The 18,551-nt window shown below is 38.2% G+C and overlaps 2 protein-coding genes across 2 annotated transcripts; one reads left to right on the top strand and one right to left on the bottom strand.

The window, feature by feature from the left end:
- Nucleotides 1-241: 241 nt before the first annotated feature.
- Nucleotides 242-1,078, top strand: LOC107636444 (uncharacterized). Its single transcript, XM_016339951.2, has one exon. The coding sequence runs from the start codon at nucleotides 242-244 to the stop codon at nucleotides 1,076-1,078; it is 837 nt and encodes a 278-aa protein (XP_016195437.2).
- Nucleotides 1,079-8,343: 7,265 nt separating this feature from the next.
- On the bottom strand, nucleotides 8,344-9,633 carry LOC107636445 (ABC transporter G family member 1-like). Its single transcript, XM_088484563.1, has 4 exons — nucleotides 9,619-9,633; nucleotides 9,283-9,460; nucleotides 8,994-9,073; nucleotides 8,344-8,562 (listed from the first exon to the last, which is right to left on the bottom strand). The coding sequence occupies exons 1-4, from the start codon at nucleotides 9,631-9,633 to the stop codon at nucleotides 8,344-8,346; spliced, it is 492 nt and encodes a 163-aa protein (XP_088340689.1).
- Nucleotides 9,634-18,551: the final 8,918 nt, after the last annotated feature.

Below are 18,551 nucleotides of genomic sequence, written 5' to 3'. Positions count from 1 at the left end.
TTGCTACAGCTTCAGAATGCCGATGTTCCTTAGGATGTATTCCAAACGGCCTTCTATAAGAAGTACTTTTCTGAGTCTACAAGGGAAGCGAAGGAGATGGAACTCATACAGCTGAAGCAAGGTTCCTTATCTATGGCGGGCTACACTAGCCGATTTGAGGAGCTTTGTAGGTTTTCTCGGGTGTGTTAGGGTGCCCTGGAGACCTACAAAAGCTGGAAATACTAGCTTCAAGGATAGCATCATGACTGCTATGGCTCATATGGAGATTCGTATTTTCTCCAATCTTGTGAACAAGGCGAGAGTTGTGGAGGAATATGCTAAGACGGTAGCCTCGTCGAAGGACACTCATGGAGGAAATACTAGTAAGGGACGTGGCAAGTACTTTCAGTCGAAGGGACAGAATTTCAATAGAGGAGGACATGCGCCTCAAGGACAAGGAAGCTTCAAAAAGAACACTTATAATCAGTTTCAGTATGCCAAAGGAAGAGGGAATCAGAGTAAGATTTCTCCATATTTAACTTGTGTGCATTGTGGGCGTTTTCATCCATATGATTCTTGCAAGATTGGTATAGGTGGTTGTTTCAACTGTGGTTTGCTAGGCCACATTGCGAGGGATTGCACTCGTAGGAAGAACGCGAATGCAGGTCAGAGTCAACATCAGGGGCGAGTGTTTGCTATGAACTTCAAGGATGCTTCTAAGGCAGATCCGTTGATGAGAGTTATATGTTTAATTGGTGATAAAACTTTAGTTGCATTGTATGATACTGGAGCTTTGCATTCATTTATTTCTTTTGCTAAAGTTGAGGAACTAGGCTTGAAAGTGTCAGAGTTAGCATTTGAATTGTATGTACATACTCTGCATCAGACGGTTATGACTAGGTCAAGTTGTAGGCAAGTAGGTTTCAAGCTTGAGTGTAGAGACTTTGTGCACAACTTGATTTTTTTATCAATGGTTGGGTTGGAGATGATTTTGGGGTTTGATTGGTTGTCGAAGAATCGGGTTTTGTTGGATTACTTTGAGCGGTCAATTCAGTTTATGCCGGAAGGAGAAAATGGAGCAGTGATAGCTGAGGGTTAGTACCTGAACTCTGTAATGGTGAACTTTAGTGGGAAAGAGTGTCAGGGTTATATCTTGTTGGCTACAAATGCGTTAGGTGACAATCAGGAGATAGATCGATTTTCAGTAGTTAGAGACTTTCCGGAGGTGTTCCCAGAAGATATTCTTGAATTCCCACCTCAAAGAGAGATTGAATTTGCAATTGAATTGGTGCCGGAAGCCGGACCAATATCGATTGCACCGTATCGAATGGCTTCGATAGAGCTGGCTGAACTAAAGGCTGAGTTGGAAGAGCTTCTGAACAAGAGGTTCATTCGACCGAGTGTATCTCCGTGGAGCGCTAGTTTTATTGGTAAAGAAGAAGGATAGAGGAATGCGACTCTATGTGGATTACCGACAGCTGAACAAAGCGACCGTGAAGAACAAGTACCCGCTGCCAAGGATAGACGACTTAATGGATCAACTGCAAGGAGCTGTGGTATTTTCCAAGATTTATTTGAGATCCGGTTACCATTAGATAAGGGTGAAGGAGGATGATATCCCAAAAACTACGTTTAGGATTCGCTATGGACACTACGAGTTTGCGGTGATGTCCTTTGGGTTGACGAATGCACCTGTTGTGTTTATGGATTACATGAACAGAGTATTTCATCCCTTTTTGTACAAATTCATGGAAGTTTTCATAGACGATATCTTAGTTTATTCTAAGACGGTGAAGGAGCATGAGGAACACTAGAGAATTGTGTTGCAAATCCTGAAGGAGCGGAAATTGTATTGATGACAAATCATCTTAGCCTAGTTTCACTAGCCTTTTTCTTTTGTTTTCAATTGAATTATGCACTTTCTTGAGCCATAAGCAAGCCAATTGGGTAAATTTTCATGCTTCCTTTGATTTAATCAACCATAGATGAATTAATGCAATTTCATGAGGTTTTATGCTATAATTGTCACATATTATGAAAGAATGAATATCTCATGATTTTGAGCATAGCTTTGATGTGTTTGATTGATTAATGATAGGTGAAGAAAGCTTGGAGAAAGGTTGAAGCAAGAAGAATGGCTAGGAGGAAGAGAGGACAAAAAGTTTGAGCAAAAGTTTGCCTCAAACTTTAGCTCAAACTTTTGGAATAAGTGAAAACGAACCAGGGAGCAAAAAGCTTGACCAAAAGTTTGCCTCAAAATTTTGTGCAAACTTTTGGGCAAAAAGCTTGAGCAAAAGTTTGCCTCAAACTTTTTGGCAAACTTTTGGCATCACAAATCAACACCCTGGAGAGCAAAAGTTTGCGCCAACGTTTGCCTAAAACTTTTTGGCAAACGTTGGCGCCATGAGTGTGCAAGGGGAGGCCAACGTTTGAGCAAAAGTTTGACCCCAAACTTTAGCTCAAACGTTGGTAGCAGCAAAATGGGGTGGCTGATATGAAAAGTTTGAGTTAAAGTTTGCCTCAAACTTTTACTCAAACTTTTACTCAAGCTTTCATGATTCCAAACCCGGTTCACTTCGGTTCTTCTCCAAACTCCAAGAGCAATCAACCAAGGCCTCTATCAACCCAATTCCATCAAGAGCAAAGGCCCAATTGAAGGCTTGAAGACCATTTGAAGAAAGTGTATAAATAGCATAGGATTTAAGTTTTTAGGAAGCTTTCTTTTCGGTTTTGATTAGTACACTTAGTAGAGAGCTCACTTGACATTTCTTAGCATTGTTGTTTTAATTCAAGAGAATTTGGAAGGAGAATCGATCTCTCTTCTTCCTTGTTCTTGCCCAGCACTCTTTACTTTCCTTGTCTTGGATCTTGGGGTGGAGAATTGAAGGAAATCTGTTTCAATCTCATCCTGAGATCTCTCTATTTCATTTTACTGCATAATTAAATTTCCATTTTGGTTAACTGCTTCTGTCTTCTACTTTCTCTGCAATTTACAATTTACAATTCCTTTGCAATTGTTCTTGTTGGATCTAGGAAGGCACTGAGATCTAGACTTGGTTATCTAGTCTCTTGAGTCCTGAGATCTAAATTCTCATTTTACTTTCTCTGTTTAACGCTTTTTATGCTCATTTACAATTTTGTTTTTAGCTCCGGTTCAATCCAAGTTATCTTCTATTCCTCTGCTTGTTGAATTTTACTTTCCCTTGTTTAATTTCTGCAAATCCAATTCCCAATTCCCTTTACAATTCAAGCCATTTACATTTCTTGCACTTTAAGATTCTGAAATTTACATTTCTTGCGTTCTAAGTTTCTGCCATTTAATTTCTTGTTCTTTAAGATTCAGCACTTTAAATTTCAGTTCTCTTTAATTTCATGCAATTTACCCATTCCCTTTACTTCCCATGCAATTTAATTTCTGCAAATCACAATTCACTCAACCAAATCTTGATTCGCTTGACTAAATCAACCACTAAACTAAAATTGCTCAATCCTTCAATCCCTGTGGGATCGACCTCACTCCCGTGAGTTATTATTACTTGATGCGACCCGGTGCACTTGCCGGTGAGTTTTGTGTCGGATTGTTTTCTGTACATCAAGTTTTTGGCGCCGTTGCCGGGGATTGATTAGATTGACAATGATTAAGTGAGGTGGTGATCTAGATCTAGTATTTTTCTTTTCTGTTTCTCTAATTTTTGACTTACACACTAACTGTTTGAGACTTTGTCTCTACTAACTTCCACTGCACTCAAGCTACAGAGTGCTCTGTGTATCTTTGCTGTTTTGGTTGTATGACATGAACCAGGAGAGAGTTCTCCACCTCTGGAATTTCTGAAGAAGGGCACCAAGAAATGGAGGAGACCGGAAGGAAGTCCATAGTGAGAGGAGAAAATCAAAGGCAACAGGATTTTCAACCTCCATGATCAAAGAATGGAGGATGTCAAGCTAGTGACAATAAAAGAGCGCTTGTTGGGAGGCAACCCAACCTGAGGTAGTTTTCTTTTCATAGCTGTTTCAATAAAAAGGTTAATTAATTTTATCTATATTGCAAGAAGCTAAGTTTGGTGTTGCACACCAAAACAATCTAAGGGAGAATGAAGGATTCTAAGTTTGGTGTTCCACCAAAATTTCATCATAAAACGCATTCTCACTTTCTGCATAATGTTAGCTTCAAGCATTTAGATAAACTAGTTAACTATTCTGCTGTTTCCTAGTTTTCAGTTTTATTACTTTTAAAAAAAAAAGAAAAAGAGTTTTACACATGGTTAATCTGATGCACAAGGACCATTGGCAAGGTACTAAGTTTGGTGTTCCCACACCAAAGTAAGTTCAAAAGCCCACAAATAAATCATGCAGACTAACCATTGTCTCTAAGTGCGTGGGGAACAAGCAACTTTCAATATCACTGCAGGGTACCATACAAACTTTTGGAAAGATTTAGCATCATCTATCAAAAGGAAGAGAGAGGAATGTAAAGATCGGCAATGATGATGAGGAAGAGGAAAGCAAGCAAACTCCAAAAGGTTGTATTGTTCAGTGATTATTTTGTATCAGATGCTGCTAAATTGAAAGTTACATAATACCTCTGCCTGCCTGCATAGTATAGTTTTTCTGTAATTCAATAATTAAGATGCTTGATTATTCACAACACTACACTTTTCACACTTGTTTGCACTCAATACTTCAAAAATGCATCACATGAAAGTTCTTTGAAAAGAAGGATTGAGGAATTAAACAATTTTGAGGCAAGCAAAAGATTAGGAGAAGTGGCGGTTCTAGTTGTATGATTATGTATTGAGGTTGCATGCTTGTGAAAACTTGCATGGGAGCTCATAGGCAGGACATGAAGTTCAAAGAAGTATTGTGGAGATTCTCAAAAATCTATTGATCCAAGAAGCAGCAAACAAAACAAAAGAAAATAAAGAAAATACAAAAGCAAAAAGAACATGGCCCAAGGCTCTGAGCATCAATTACTAGGCAGAAAAAGAAAGAAGAAACAAAACTCAAAGAGTTGTTAGCCTAGTAAATGCTTGTGGTTGAGTTGTGTCAAAGAAAGAGGCTTGAGCAAGTAAATCCTTAGGGGTGCTTTAACACTTAATACCTTAAAACCAACTGGTTTAGGAGTATTGATTGAAAGCTTATCTAAAGAGCCGCTTTGAGACATGACACTTAGAGTCGAGGCCAAAGCACAGAAACTATAAGCTGCTTCAAGGTGACTACATATAAAGAGATCTCCATGATACCATTTGGATGAAAATCCTAAGACCTAAGACTCCCAATATGTGAGGACTAGTAAGAACTGAAGCCCTTGTATGAGCATATAATTTAGAGTTCACCCCACTGTTACTTGATCACTTCACTCACAGGACCTGACAAGTTGTTCTTCAATCCGTCTTAATTGAAAGAACCTCTGAGCATAATTAGTTTCCTTGCTTGGGGACAAGCAAGCTTTAAGTTTGGTGTTGTGATGACAAGTCATCTTAGCCTAGTTTCACTAGCCTTTTTCTTTTGTTTTTAATTGAATTATGCACTTTCTTGAGCCATAAGCAAGCCAATTGGGTAAATTTTCATGCTTCCTTCGATTTAATCAACCATAGATGAATTAATGCAATTTCATGAGGTTTTATGCTATAATTGTCACATATTATGAAAGAATGAATATCTCATGATTTTGAGCATAGCTTTGATGTGTTTGATTGATTAATGATAGGTGAAGAAAGCTTGGAGAAAGGTTGAAGCAAGAAGGAATGGCTAGGAGGAAGAGAGGACAAAAAGTTTGAGCAAAAGTTTGCCTCAAACTTTAGCTCAAACTTTTGGAATAAGTGAAAACGAACCAGGGAGCAAAAAGCTTGACCAAAAGTTTGCCTCAAACTTTTGTGCAAACTTTTGGGCAAAAAGCTTGAGCAAAAGTTTGCCTCAAACTTTTTGGCAAACTTTTGGCATCACAAATCAACACCCTCACTACAAGAAAAACACCCATTCAGGTACATTTGAAAAGTGTAGCCAAAAGTGAAAAAAAATGATGCCTTAGGCTATGGCTACGTTTTTTGGGCTACGGCTACGCTTTTTGGGATGATTCCTATTCGGCCGTTGCCTATTCTCAAAGGCTACGCTTTTCTGCACCAAGGACTACGCTTTTAGCATTTGGGAATAGGGTACGCTTTTCAAGTGATGCTGTCCAGGACCAAAGGCTACGCTTTTCAGCTTCCATTTTTACTAGAATAGGCTACGCTTTTCAGTGCTACTACATCACTTGTAAAGCGTAGCCACATTGTATACCTTGGCTACCGTTTATAAGTGTAGCCTTAGGTCCTACTTTTTTTTTTTTTGTATACCATAGCTACTGTATATAAGTGTAGCCTTAGGTCTCTTATTTTTTTTTATTTTCTATATATATATATTAATAATTTTTTTCTAAAACCTAATATTTAATAATATAATTATATATATAATCCTATATTTTTAATTAAATTAGTGAAATATTATAAAATAAAAATAAATACATAATAATACTATGTAATATTCTTTAAATAATAAAAATTATCCTTAAACAAGATTTAGATTTCCATAATAAATTAGTAGCCATAAAATCTTCTATTTGAAAATAATACAAATTATTTCTCTAAAAATAAATTAGCTCAAGAAAGTATCCTGAAACGACTAAAACGGATCATCAAGGCCACATTTAGTATGTAATTTCTCATTGTGTAACTGAATGCCTTCCTTTATTTAAACCTAGGAATTCTAATGATGCGCCATCTTCCAATCTAATTGGTTATTACAACAGTTGACAAATTGCAATGAGCCACGAAAATACTGCAGCATATATAATCCACATGCAACAAAAATAATTAACATGAAATCAGTAAACTACTCTAGACAAATGAATAATAGTCCCCATTAGTACTGGATTTTTGTTTATTAGAACATTACCATTTACCACTATAAAGTAAACTGTGCTGATTAAGAAAGCAACAATCATTCACATACAAATCCAAGAATCAAGCAGCTGACTGGTTAATAAATACATTATGTAGCCTAACTTATTTGAGAATAAGCATACTCAATGGAAAGGTTTCTGCCATTTAATCACCAAATACAGCTAAAATCAATATCTAACTATTCTAACCCTTACCTCTTTGTTGATCAAATACACAAGACTTGTCCCTGTTTTTCTCTTGAGCCCAAACCTTAACCGTTCCAAGAACCAGAATTTTGGTTACATTTCATAAGGCCATTCGACCAAATTAAACACGGAGGAGAGAAAATCACTCATCTCTCTTTGCTTGTGGTGGTAGTTGTGTTAACAGAAATTGAATAAACTGAAAAAAATAGAGCAAGAGAATTATTAGAATTTTGAATTAGAGGAGAAAAGAAAGAAGATGAAGTCGCTGTCCTCACCTAGCAAAGAAACTTGAAGAACAGTTGGGTGAGTGGAATGCAGCTCCCTCTTAAGCTTCAGTCAGCTCCCTCCTTGGCCATCATTCTCTTTCTCTTGGTGCTATGGTTGATGAAGAGCCAAAAACTTGAAGAACGCTCATGTTTTTGCTCCCTGGTGCTTTGGCTATTCCTCTGTTCCTTGCCCTCTCTCTACTGTCTGTGAATTCATGAGGGAGACAGATAGAGACAGACAGAGAATGGCCCTCCATTCCTCCTCTGATTTCTAAACGTGAAACCCTGTTGACCCTGCCATTCAATATTCACTCTTCCTCAAAGCTTTCTGCTTTCTCACGCTGAAATTGCACACAAGCCGTTTATTATTTATAATAATAATGATGGAACCCCATTTGGATAAATAATCTGGGAAATTAGGGCAATCACTTGATAAACTTTGACTTCACTAGTTCACTAGTTCACCATCTACAGCCACATTTAGATCCTTATGCAACTCGCCTGATTAGTACGACCATTGCTACACTTATGAACAATACTTATCTTCAAGAAATGGAAAAGAGCTGCAATAAGGGATTGAACCGACCACTTACAATTTAGAAACATGCAAGATTACAGCTCTTGAATCAAATTCCTTCCTATCAAGTTCTACAGTGATCAGAATTTGAAACTAATCGACACTAACTTCTGAAACTAAAATAACTGTTATAACATATGCTAGTCTAATAGATATAGTGCAGCAAATTGTCAAAATCTGAAACAAACTAACTTCTGATTTCTAACTAACCTGACAGTTACAACAAATCAACCAACTCACAAATTATCCAACCCAAAGCAAACTGAAAGTACCTCTTGATTGTCACCCTTAAGATCTGAATGTGGCTCAGCAACACTACAAGCAATTCCTCTCTTCCCTCTTTATTCCCTCTATGAGTGACTTGTTGAGTCCCTAATAAACAAGAAGACAATCAGAAACTATTCAGATTGGAGTCCACCCCTTAGGCCTTTAGAACCCCATCCTCCAACCCTTGTATCAATGGCATCTTGGAGTCCCATTTCCCTCAGTGTTATATCAGCTTGTTCCTTCTTCTCAGAAGTGGACATGGAATCTGGAAACTGGAGCTGAGCTGAGTAGTATAAAGTTTCCCCAGCGGTCAAAGTTGAGAGCATAGCATCATCTTGTGTTACATATCCCTGAAAGAAAAATAATATTTATTAAGAATGCATACAAATATATAAACTAGTAAATTGCCAAAAGTTGATTTCTTAAATTTCTTGTATGGCGGACAAAAATAACTCTGAAATATAAAAACAACAGATAAACACTTGAAAGATTTAAAAAAAAGTGATAAAATTAAAGTAACTAATTTTTTTTCAATGATTAATTATAAGTGTTGATTTCTTAAATGGAACGGTCTTGTCTATATATAGTAATTTTGTTGTTGAAATTAAAAAGGTTTAAAAACTAATTTCTCATAAATTAAACAACAATTTGTTAACTTTATCGATAGATATTGTTTCTCTAATGTTACTATTTTACTAACAATTTGAACTCTTAACTAGTTATAATTTTATATATGGGAAGGGAAAATTGTAGTTTGGTTGAGATGCTAATAATTTGTTACTGAAGTTCCATAAGCCAGTGCTTGTTTGTGGCCATTGATTAAAATTTTACCCGTCTGTTTGACGCTAGAGCTTAATCTCCCTGGAACAGATAAAAGAAAGTTATTATGCACAGCAGCAGATGATCCTAATATATTTCCTAATCAATAATACAAAAATAATGTTCGTAGTTATTAAAATTAGCTACTAATATATTTGTGTATAAATACATATGTGTGGTTTAATTTATTTTCAATGTGTATTTGTATTTCAACATATATTTTATATGATCGTTAATAATAAAATAATAACCTGATAAGGCATCAAGAAGTGTGGATTTGCCACAGCCAGAAGGACCCATTATGGCCAAAAGCTTCCCCGGTTGAGCATAACCGGTGAGACCCTGCAGAATTGGTTTCCTTTTGTTTCCATCTGCAACAGTAACCCACAAATTCTGCCATGTCACTGTTACGTCTTCCTTTTCTTCTTCCTAATAATCAATACTATTCATATTTAGAATAAATATGTCATCACTCTCTGTTATTCAGATTCGCAACACCAACAGGAGCAATTATAAGTTACACAATTATAAGTTACACAACAACAACACCAACAAGTAAATCATAATAACACAATAAAAACAAAAACAATAATAATAGACATATCAGAATTCGAACTCAAATGAGGGCCAAAACTCAAACCGAGTTGAGGGAGAGGGAGCAGTGGAGCACAGGCGATGGAATTGGAACAGACAACAGCGATAAAGACGAGCTTCGACGGCGCTGGAGCAGTGGGAGTGGGGACGGCGGCTGGACCAGATTCGACGGCGGCGACACAGCTTGAAGAAGAGAGCAGCGGCTAGGGTTTTTCTTTGAGAGAGAAGAACTTCAATGTCTCGGTGAGTGGTGAGCGAAGGTGAGAAGACGAAGGAGAAGGGCGACGGTGAGTGGTGGTGGCGTGAAGCTTTCTGAAAGAGAGGGAGCAAGGCATGGGTCTGAAGGAGGAGAGGGTTTCTGAAAAGAAAAACAAAATTCATTAAGTATACATGAATATATTAGAAAACACTTCAAAAGCGCACCCAAAACTTAACATATAGGCTACACTCTAAAAGCGTCTTCTTTGATACGAAAAGTGAACCTATAGATATCAATCTACGGCTACGCTTTATAAGTGATTTCTATAATACCTAAGGCTACACTTTTTAAATGATGCCATAATTATGTATCCTTTTATCTTATAAAAAGGCAACACGGAGAAAAGCGTAGCCTATTCATAGAATAGGCTACGCTTTTTCAAATGTAGCTTAAAAAAAGTATGGCTGAATGGGTATTTTTCTTGTAGTGCATGGAGAGCAAAAGTTTGCGCCAACGTTTGCCTCAAACTTTTTGGCAAACGTTGGCGCCATGAGTGTGCAAGGGGAGGCCAACGTTTGAGCAAAAGTTTGACCCCAAACTTTAGCTCAAACGTTGGTAGCAGCAAAATGGGGTGGCTGATATGAAAAGTTTGAGTAAAAGTTTGCCTCAAACTTTTACTCAAACTTTTACTCAAGCTTTCATGATTCCAAACCCGGTTCACTTCGGTTCTTCTCCAAACTCCAAGAGCAATCAACCAAGGCCTCTATCAACCCAATTCCATCAAGAGCAAAGGCCCAATTGAAGGCTTGAAGACCATTTGAAGAAAGTGTATAAATAGCATAGGATTTAAGTTTTCAGGAAGCTTTCTTTTCGGTTTTGATTAGTACACTTAGTAGAGAGCTCACTTGACATTTCTTAGCATTGTTGTTTTAATTCAAGAGAATTTGGAAGGAGAATTGATCTCTCTTCTTCCTTGTTCTTGCCCAGCACTCTTTACTTTCCTTGTCTTGGATCTTGGGGTGGAGAATTGAAGGAAATCTGTTTCAATCTCATCCTGAGATCTCTCTGTTTCATTTTACTGCATAATTAAATTTCCATTTTGGTTAATTGCTTCTGTCTTCTACTTTCTCTGCAATTTACAATTTACAATTCCTTTGCAATTGTTCTTGTTGGATCTAGGAAGGCATTGAGATCTAGACTTGGTTATCTAGTCTCTTGAGTCCTGAGATCTAAATTCTTATTTTACTTTCTCTGTTTAACGCTTTTCATGCTCATTTACAATTCTGTTTTTAGATTCGGTTCAATCCAAGTTATCTTCTATTCCTCTGCTTGTTGAATTTTACTTTTCCTTGTTCAATTTCTGCAAATCCAATTCCCAATTCCCTTTACAATTCAAGCCATTTACATTTCTTGCACTTTAAGATTCTGAAATTTACATTTCTTGCGTTCTAAGTTTCTGCCATTTAATTTCTTGTTCTTTAAGATTCAGCACTTTAAATTTCAGTTCTCTTTAATTTCATGCAATTTACCCATTCCCTTTACTTCCCATGCAATTTAATTTCTGCAAATCACAATTCACTCAACCAAATCTTGATTCGCTTGACTAAATCAACCACTAAACTAAAATTGCTCAATCCTTCAATCCCTGTGGGATCGACCTCACTCCCGTGAGTTATTATTACTTGATGCGACCCGGTGCACTTGCTGGTGAGTTTTGTGTCGGATCGTTTTCCGCACATCAAGTTTTTGGCGCCGTTGCCGGGGATTGATTAGATTGACAATGATTAAGTGAGGTGGTGATCTAGATCAAGCACTTTTTCTTTTCTGTCCTTTAACTTTCAATTAACCCACTAACTGTTTGAATTTTTGCTTAAGCTAACTAAAACTTCATTCTAGCAGTAGATTGAAGTATCACTGGTTTGTGTGTTTCTTATGTTCTGCTTGTATGTCAGGTACAAGAAGAACCACACCAACCTTTCATGAACAAGACGAAAGAACTCTCAGGAGGTTAAGAAGAGCTGAAAGAGGGAAAAATATTGTTGGAGAAGAGGAATCAGAAGAAGAATTCCAAGACATGGAGGAACATTCAACCAATCCACCTGGTGGAGCAGACAATAACAACAACAACCCACCCAAGAGGAGAGTTTTGGCCTCCTACACCTTTGCAAATGCTAGACATTGTGGAAGCAGCATTCTCACCCCTAATGTCAATGCAAATAACTTTGAATTGAAGCCACAACTCATTACATTGGTCCAAAATAACTGCTCGTTTGGGGGAGGACCATTGGAGGATCCAAATCAACATCTATCTACCTTCTTAAGGATTTGTGACACTGTCAAGTCCAATGGCGTGAATCCTGAGACTTACAAGCTTCTGCTGTTCCCGTTCTCATTAAGGGACAAGGCCGCACAATGGCTTGAAACTTTTCCTCAAGGAAGCATCACTAGCTGGGATGATTTGGTGACTAAATTTCTAGCCAAATTCTATCCACCTCAAAGAGTCATCAGGCTGAAAACTGAGGTGCAAACATTCACACAATTGGATGCTGAAAATCTGTATGAAGCATGGGAGAGATACAAGGCTCTGCTGAGGAAATGTCCACCAGAAATGTTCACTGAGTGGGACAAGCTACAGAACTTATATGAAGGACTCACTCTAAAGGCTCAAGAATCACTTGACCACTCAGCTGGAGGATCATTGCAACTGATGAAAACAGCAGAAGAAGCTCAAAATCTTATTGACATGGTGGCCAACAATCAATATTTCTTTGCTCACTAAAGAAATCGCCAACCATCACAAAGGAGAGGAGTAATGGAGCTAGAAGGAGTGGACTCAATATTGGCTCAAAACAAGATGATGCAGCAGCAAATTCAACAACAATTTGAGCAAATGGCCAAGAGGATTGATAGCCTCCAAGTTACAGCAGTTAACACAAGCCAACCATCATCCACATGGGGGCAAAATGAAGAAACTCAAGAAGAACAACAACAAGAGCAAGTACAGTATATGCACAACCAAGGACCAAATGAAGTGTATGGTGATACATACAATCCATCCTGGAAGAACCACCCAAACCTCAGATGGGGAGATAATCACACCCAAAACCAACAACCATGGCAGAGGAACTCAAACCAAAACAACCCAAGAAGCAACCAAAACCACAACCAGCAGCAAACTAACCAGAACCCCTACAGAAAACCTCAAAACAACTACCCCAACTCCAACCAGTACCAATCCAATAACCAACCCACCAACCAAAATGCCTACCATCCACCACCCACATCTCACAACCCACCTCAAGTATCACCTGAATCTCAAAGACTCACTAACTTGGAGACCTTGATGGATAAAATGTTGAAACACCAGGAAATGACAACCAAGAACCATGAAGCCTCCATAAAGAGCCTAGAGAGGCAAATTGGGCAAATCTCCAAACAGATTTCTGTTGAGAGACCTTCAAGTTCACTGCCGAGTGACACAATCCCAAATCCTAAGGAAGAATGCAAGGCAATACAATTAAGGAGTGGGAGAACATTGAAGAGCAGCAAGAGACCACTAGAAGAGGAACAGTCAACACACACAGAAGAAGCCAATGATGATGATGCAATGGCAAGCAAGCAAGCTTCAAAACAAATTCCAGAAAAGGAGAAACAATCAAAAATCCCAAAAAAGGGGAATGAAGCAATTGAAGAGCCAACAAAGAATCAAAAGCAACAAGCAGAGAAGGCCTTTGTACCTCCATTGCCATATCCCCAGAGGTTCAACAAAGAGGCTAAGGACCAACATTTTCATAAGTTCCTTGAGACTCTCAAGAAGCTGGAGATCAATATTCCCTTGGCTGAAGCACTTGAGCAAATGCCTCTGTATGCCAAGTTTTTGAAGGAGCTTATCAATAAGAAAAGAAGTTGGGATAAGAAAGAAACCATACTGCTTACTGAGGAATGTAGAGCCTTGATTCAAAAAGGGCTTCCTCCTAAGCTTGAGGACCCAGGGAGCTTTTTGCTACCTTGCACCATTGGAGAATTAACCATCACTAAAGCAATGTGCGATCTAGGAGCAAGTATCAACTTAATACCATCCTCCTTGGTAAAAAAGTTGCATATAGAGGAAGCTAAACCGGTATAGATATCTCTAGAGCTAGTAGATAAGTCAACGGTATACCCCAGGGGTATGATTGAAAACCTTCTGGTTAAGGTGGATAATTTCATATACCCTGCAGATTTTGTGGTTCTAGATTCAGATGGGGATGATGGCGACTCTATTATACTGGGAAGGCCATTCTTGGCCACTGGTAGAGCTATCATAGACATAGAGCAAGGAGAACTAACTCTCCGGATGCATGATAAGAGTGTCACTCTGAAGGTATTACCAGAAGCCCAGTTTAGTAATGAGAGGAGGGACTACATGGAAATTGACAAGGTAATTCACAACAACATCCCAAGGCAGAAGATTGTGCAGAAGGATGAAAAAGTCCAAGGGGATATTGGAGTATTAGCCACTGAAGAGAGAGATCCCCAAGGTAAGCCTACAGCCAGAAAAGAAAGATCAACAAAAAAGGGATGAAACGCAGAAACAAAACAAAAAGGGGTTGGAAGAATAGGAAGATTCCAACAGAGGGGCTTTCCAAAGGTGACAAAGTGCAATTGATATATCAACAACTGGGAGCAAGCCAACAGATTGATGACTATTACACTGTCAGCAACATACTCTCGTCGGAACATGCTGAAATTGAACACCAGAGAACAAAGAGGAGGATTGATGACAAGTCATCTTAGCCTAGTTTCACTAGCCTTTTTCTTTTGTTTTCAATTGAATTATGCACTTTCTTGAGCCATAAGCAAGCTAATTGGGTAGATTTTCATGCTTCCTTTGATTTAATCAACCATAGATGAATTAATGCAATTTCATGAGGTTTTATGCTATAATTGTCACATATTATGAAAGAATGAATATCTCATGATTTTGAGCATAGCTTTGATGTGTTTGGTTTATTAATGATAGGTGAAGAAAGCTTGGAGAAAGGTTGAAGCAAGAAGGAATGGCTAGGAGGAAGAGAGGACAAAAAGTTTGAGCAAAAGTTTGCCTCAAACTTTAGCTCAAACTTTTGGAATAAGTAAAAATGAACCAGGGAGCAAAAAGCTGGACCAAAAGTTTGCCTCAAACTTTTGTGCAAACTTTTGGGCAAAAAGCTTGAGCAAAAGTTTGCCTCAAACTTTAGCTCAACCTTTTGGGAGAAAAGCTTGAGCCAACGTTTGCCTCAAACTTTTTGGCAAACGTTGGCATCAAAAATCAACACCCTGGAGAGCAAAAGTTTGCGCCAATGTTTGCCTCAAACTTTTTGGCAAGCGTTGGCGCCATGAACAACACACCCTGGAGAGCAAAAGTTTGCGCCAACGTTTGCCTCAAACTTTTTGGCAAACGTTGGCGCCATGAGTGTGCAAGGGGAGGCCAACGTTTGAGCAAAAGTTTGACCCCAAACTTTAGCTCAAACGTTGGTAGCAGCAAAATGGGGTGGCTGATATGAAAAGTTTGAGTAAAAGTTTGCCTCAAACTTTTACTCAAACTTTTACTCAAGCTTTCATGATTCCAAACCCGGTTCACTTCGGTTCTTCTCCAAACTCCAAGAGCAATCAACCAAGGCCTCTATCAACCCAATTCCATCAAGAGCAAAGGCCCAATTGAAGGCTTGAAGACCATTTGAAGAAAGTGTATAAATAGCATAGGATTTAAGTTTTTAGGAAGCTTTCTTTTCGGTTTTGATTAGTACACTTAGTAGAGAGCTCACTTGACATTTCTTAGCATTGTTGTTTTAATTCAAGAGAATTTGGAAGGAGAATTGATCTCTCTTCTTCCTTGTTCTTGCCCAGCACTCTTTACTTTCCTTGTCTTGGATCTTGGGGTGGAGAATTGAAGGAAATCTGTTTCAATCTCATCCTGAGATCTCTCTGTTTCATTTTACTGCATAATTAAATTTCCATTTTGGTTAATTGCTTCTGTCTTCTACTTTCTCTGCAATTTACAATTTACAATTCCTTTGCAATTGTTCTTGTTGGATCTAGGAAGGCATTGAGATCTAGACTTGGTTATCTAGTCTCTTGAGTCCTGAGATCTAAGTTCTCATTTTACTTTCTCTGTTTAACGCTTTTCATGCTCATTTACAATTCTGTTTTTAGATCCGGTTCAATCCAAGTTATCTTCTATTCCTCTGCTTGTTGAATTTTACTTTCCCTTGTTTAATTTCTGCAAATCCAATTCCCAATTCCCTTTACAATTCAAGCCATTTACATTTCTTGCACTTTAAGATTTTGAAATTTACATTTCTTGCGTTCTAAGTTTCTGCCATTTAATTTCTTGTTCTTTAAGATTCAGCACTTTAAATTTCAGTTCTCTTTAATTTCATGCAATTTACCCATTCCCTTTACTTCCCATACAATTTAATTTCTGCAAATCACAATTCACTCAACCAAAACTTGATTCGCTTGACTAAATCAACCACTAAACTAAAATTGCTCAGTCCTTCAATCCCTGTGGGATCGACCTCACTCCCGTGAGTTATTATTACTTGATGCGACCCGGTGCACTTGCCGGTGAGTTTTGTGTCGGATCGTTTTCCGCACATCAAGTTTTTGGCGCCGTTGCCGGGGATTGATTAGATTAACAATGATTAAGTGAGGTGGCAGTTTAGATCAAGCACTTTTTCTTTAATTTTTGACTAACCCACTAACTGTTTGAAGTTTTGCCTCAACTGACTACACTCAATTTTCAAGAGTATCACTGTATGTTCCGTTGTTGATTTATATGTCACAGGAAAGAAGAGCGGTGGATTACTTCTCAGATGACCTACTCAAAGCAACAGTAACTGGCCAAGGAACTGCAGAGTTCAATGACAAGAGAGCCAATAACCAACACTCATTTGAGACACCACAGAATGCAACTTCAGAAAAGGAAGTAATAAATCTTGAAGGAATAAAGCCAGTCATGAATCAAAACAAACAGCTACACCAGCAAACTCAGCAACAATTGGAGTCAATAGCTAGACAGATTGATTTTCTACATCCTACTACAGTGAATGCACAATTTCCACCATGGAAACCACATTCCTATCTGAGAATGAGGGAATCTCAACATCAGGAACAAAGGGACTTCAACTACAACAACCCCAATTTCCCAAACCTGCAAAAACACCACCATACCAACAACAATCACTACATACCACCACACTACCCACCCTTCCAACCCCCAACACGCCACAACCAACCAATCTCACAAGACTCTCAGAGGATCACCAATCTGGAGATCTTAGTAGAGAGAATGATGACACATCAAGAGATGATAAGCAAACACCAGGAGGCCTCACTCGGGAGAATTGAGAGGCAAATGGAACAATTAGCTAAGAATCTCACAGAAATGAGTGAGAAGAGGGCTAAAGGAAAAGAATCACTCATCCAGGATGAGCATCACAAAGCAAAGCCTCACTTAGGAGGACAAGGGGACAAGGAGAAGCAAGCTCAGAATCTGAACTGAGCAAGCACAGAGGATGTCAAGCTAGTGACAATAAAAGAGCGCTTGTTGGGACGAAACCCAACCGAAGGTAACTATCTTTTCATATCTATTTCAATAAAAAGGTTAATTAATTTTATCTATATTGCAAGAAGCTAAGTTTGGTATTGCACACCAAAACAATCTAAGGGAGAATGAAGGATTCTAAGTTTGGTGTTCCACCAAAATCCCATCATAAAACACATTCTCACTTTCTGCATAATGCTGGCTTCAAGCATGTTGGATGAACTAGTTAACTATTCTGCTGTTTACTAGTTTTCAGTTTTATTGCTTTTGAAAAAAAAAGAAAAAGAGTTTCACACATGGTTAATTCGATGCATGAGAACCATTGGTAAGGTACTAAGTTTGGTGTTCCCACACCAAAGTAAGTTCAAAGGCCTACAAATAAATCATGCAGACTAACCATTGTCTCTAAGTGCTTGGGGAACAAGCAACTTTCAATATCACTGCAGGGTACCATACAAACTTTTGGAAAGATTTAGCATCATTTATCAAAAGAAAGAGAGAGGAATGTAAAGATCGACAATGATGATGAGGAAGAGGAAAGCAAGCGAACTCCAAAAGGTTGTATTGTTCAGTGATTATTTTGTATCAGATGCTGCTAAATTGAAAGTTACATAATACCCCTGCCTGCCTGCATAGCATAGTTTTTCTGTAATTCAATAAGCAAGATGCTTGATCATTTACAACACTATACTCTCCAAAACTTGTTTGCACTCAATATTTCAAAAAAAATGCATCACATGAAAGTTTTTTGAAAAGAAGGATTGAGGAATTAAACAATTTTGAGGCAAGCAAAAGATTAGGAGAAGTGGTGGTTCTACTTGTATGATTATGTATTGAGGTTGCATGCTTGTGAAAACTTGCATGGGAGCTCATAGGCAGGACATGAAGTTCAAAGAAGTATTGTGGAGATTCTCAAAAATCTATTGATCCAAGAAGCAGCAAACAAAACAAAAGAAAATTAAGAAAATACAAAAGCAAAAAGAACATGACCCAAGGCTCTGAGCATCAATTACTAGGCAGAAAAAGAAAGAATAAACAAAACTCAAAGAGTTGTTAGCCTAGTAAATGCTTGTGGTTGAGTTGTGTCAAAGAAAGAGGCTTGAGCAAGTAAATCCTTAGGGGTGCTTCAACACCTAATACCTTAAAACCAACTGGTTTAG

Source organism: Arachis ipaensis, chromosome B4, assembly GCF_059453495.1.
Source record: "Arachis ipaensis isolate K30076 ecotype BB chromosome B4, ASM5945349v1, whole genome shotgun sequence".
Taxonomy (NCBI): domain Eukaryota; kingdom Viridiplantae; phylum Streptophyta; class Magnoliopsida; order Fabales; family Fabaceae; genus Arachis; species Arachis ipaensis.
Note: the sequence above shows the minus strand (reverse complement) of the source record. Positions and strands in the feature narration are given on the sequence as shown.

Coding starts and splice junctions, on each gene's coding strand:
- LOC107636444 (XM_016339951.2), top strand. CDS start 242: ATGACTGCTATGGCTCATATGGAGATTCGTATTTTCTCCAATCTTGTG.
- LOC107636445 (XM_088484563.1), bottom strand. Junction 9,074..9,282: donor ACTTCTTGATGCCTTATCAG/GTTATTATTTTA, acceptor TATCTGTTCCAG/GGAGATTAAGCTCTAGCGTC. Junction 8,563..8,993: donor CACTGGCTTATGGAACTTCA/GTAACAAATTAT, acceptor TTTTTCTTTCAG/GGATATGTAACACAAGATGA.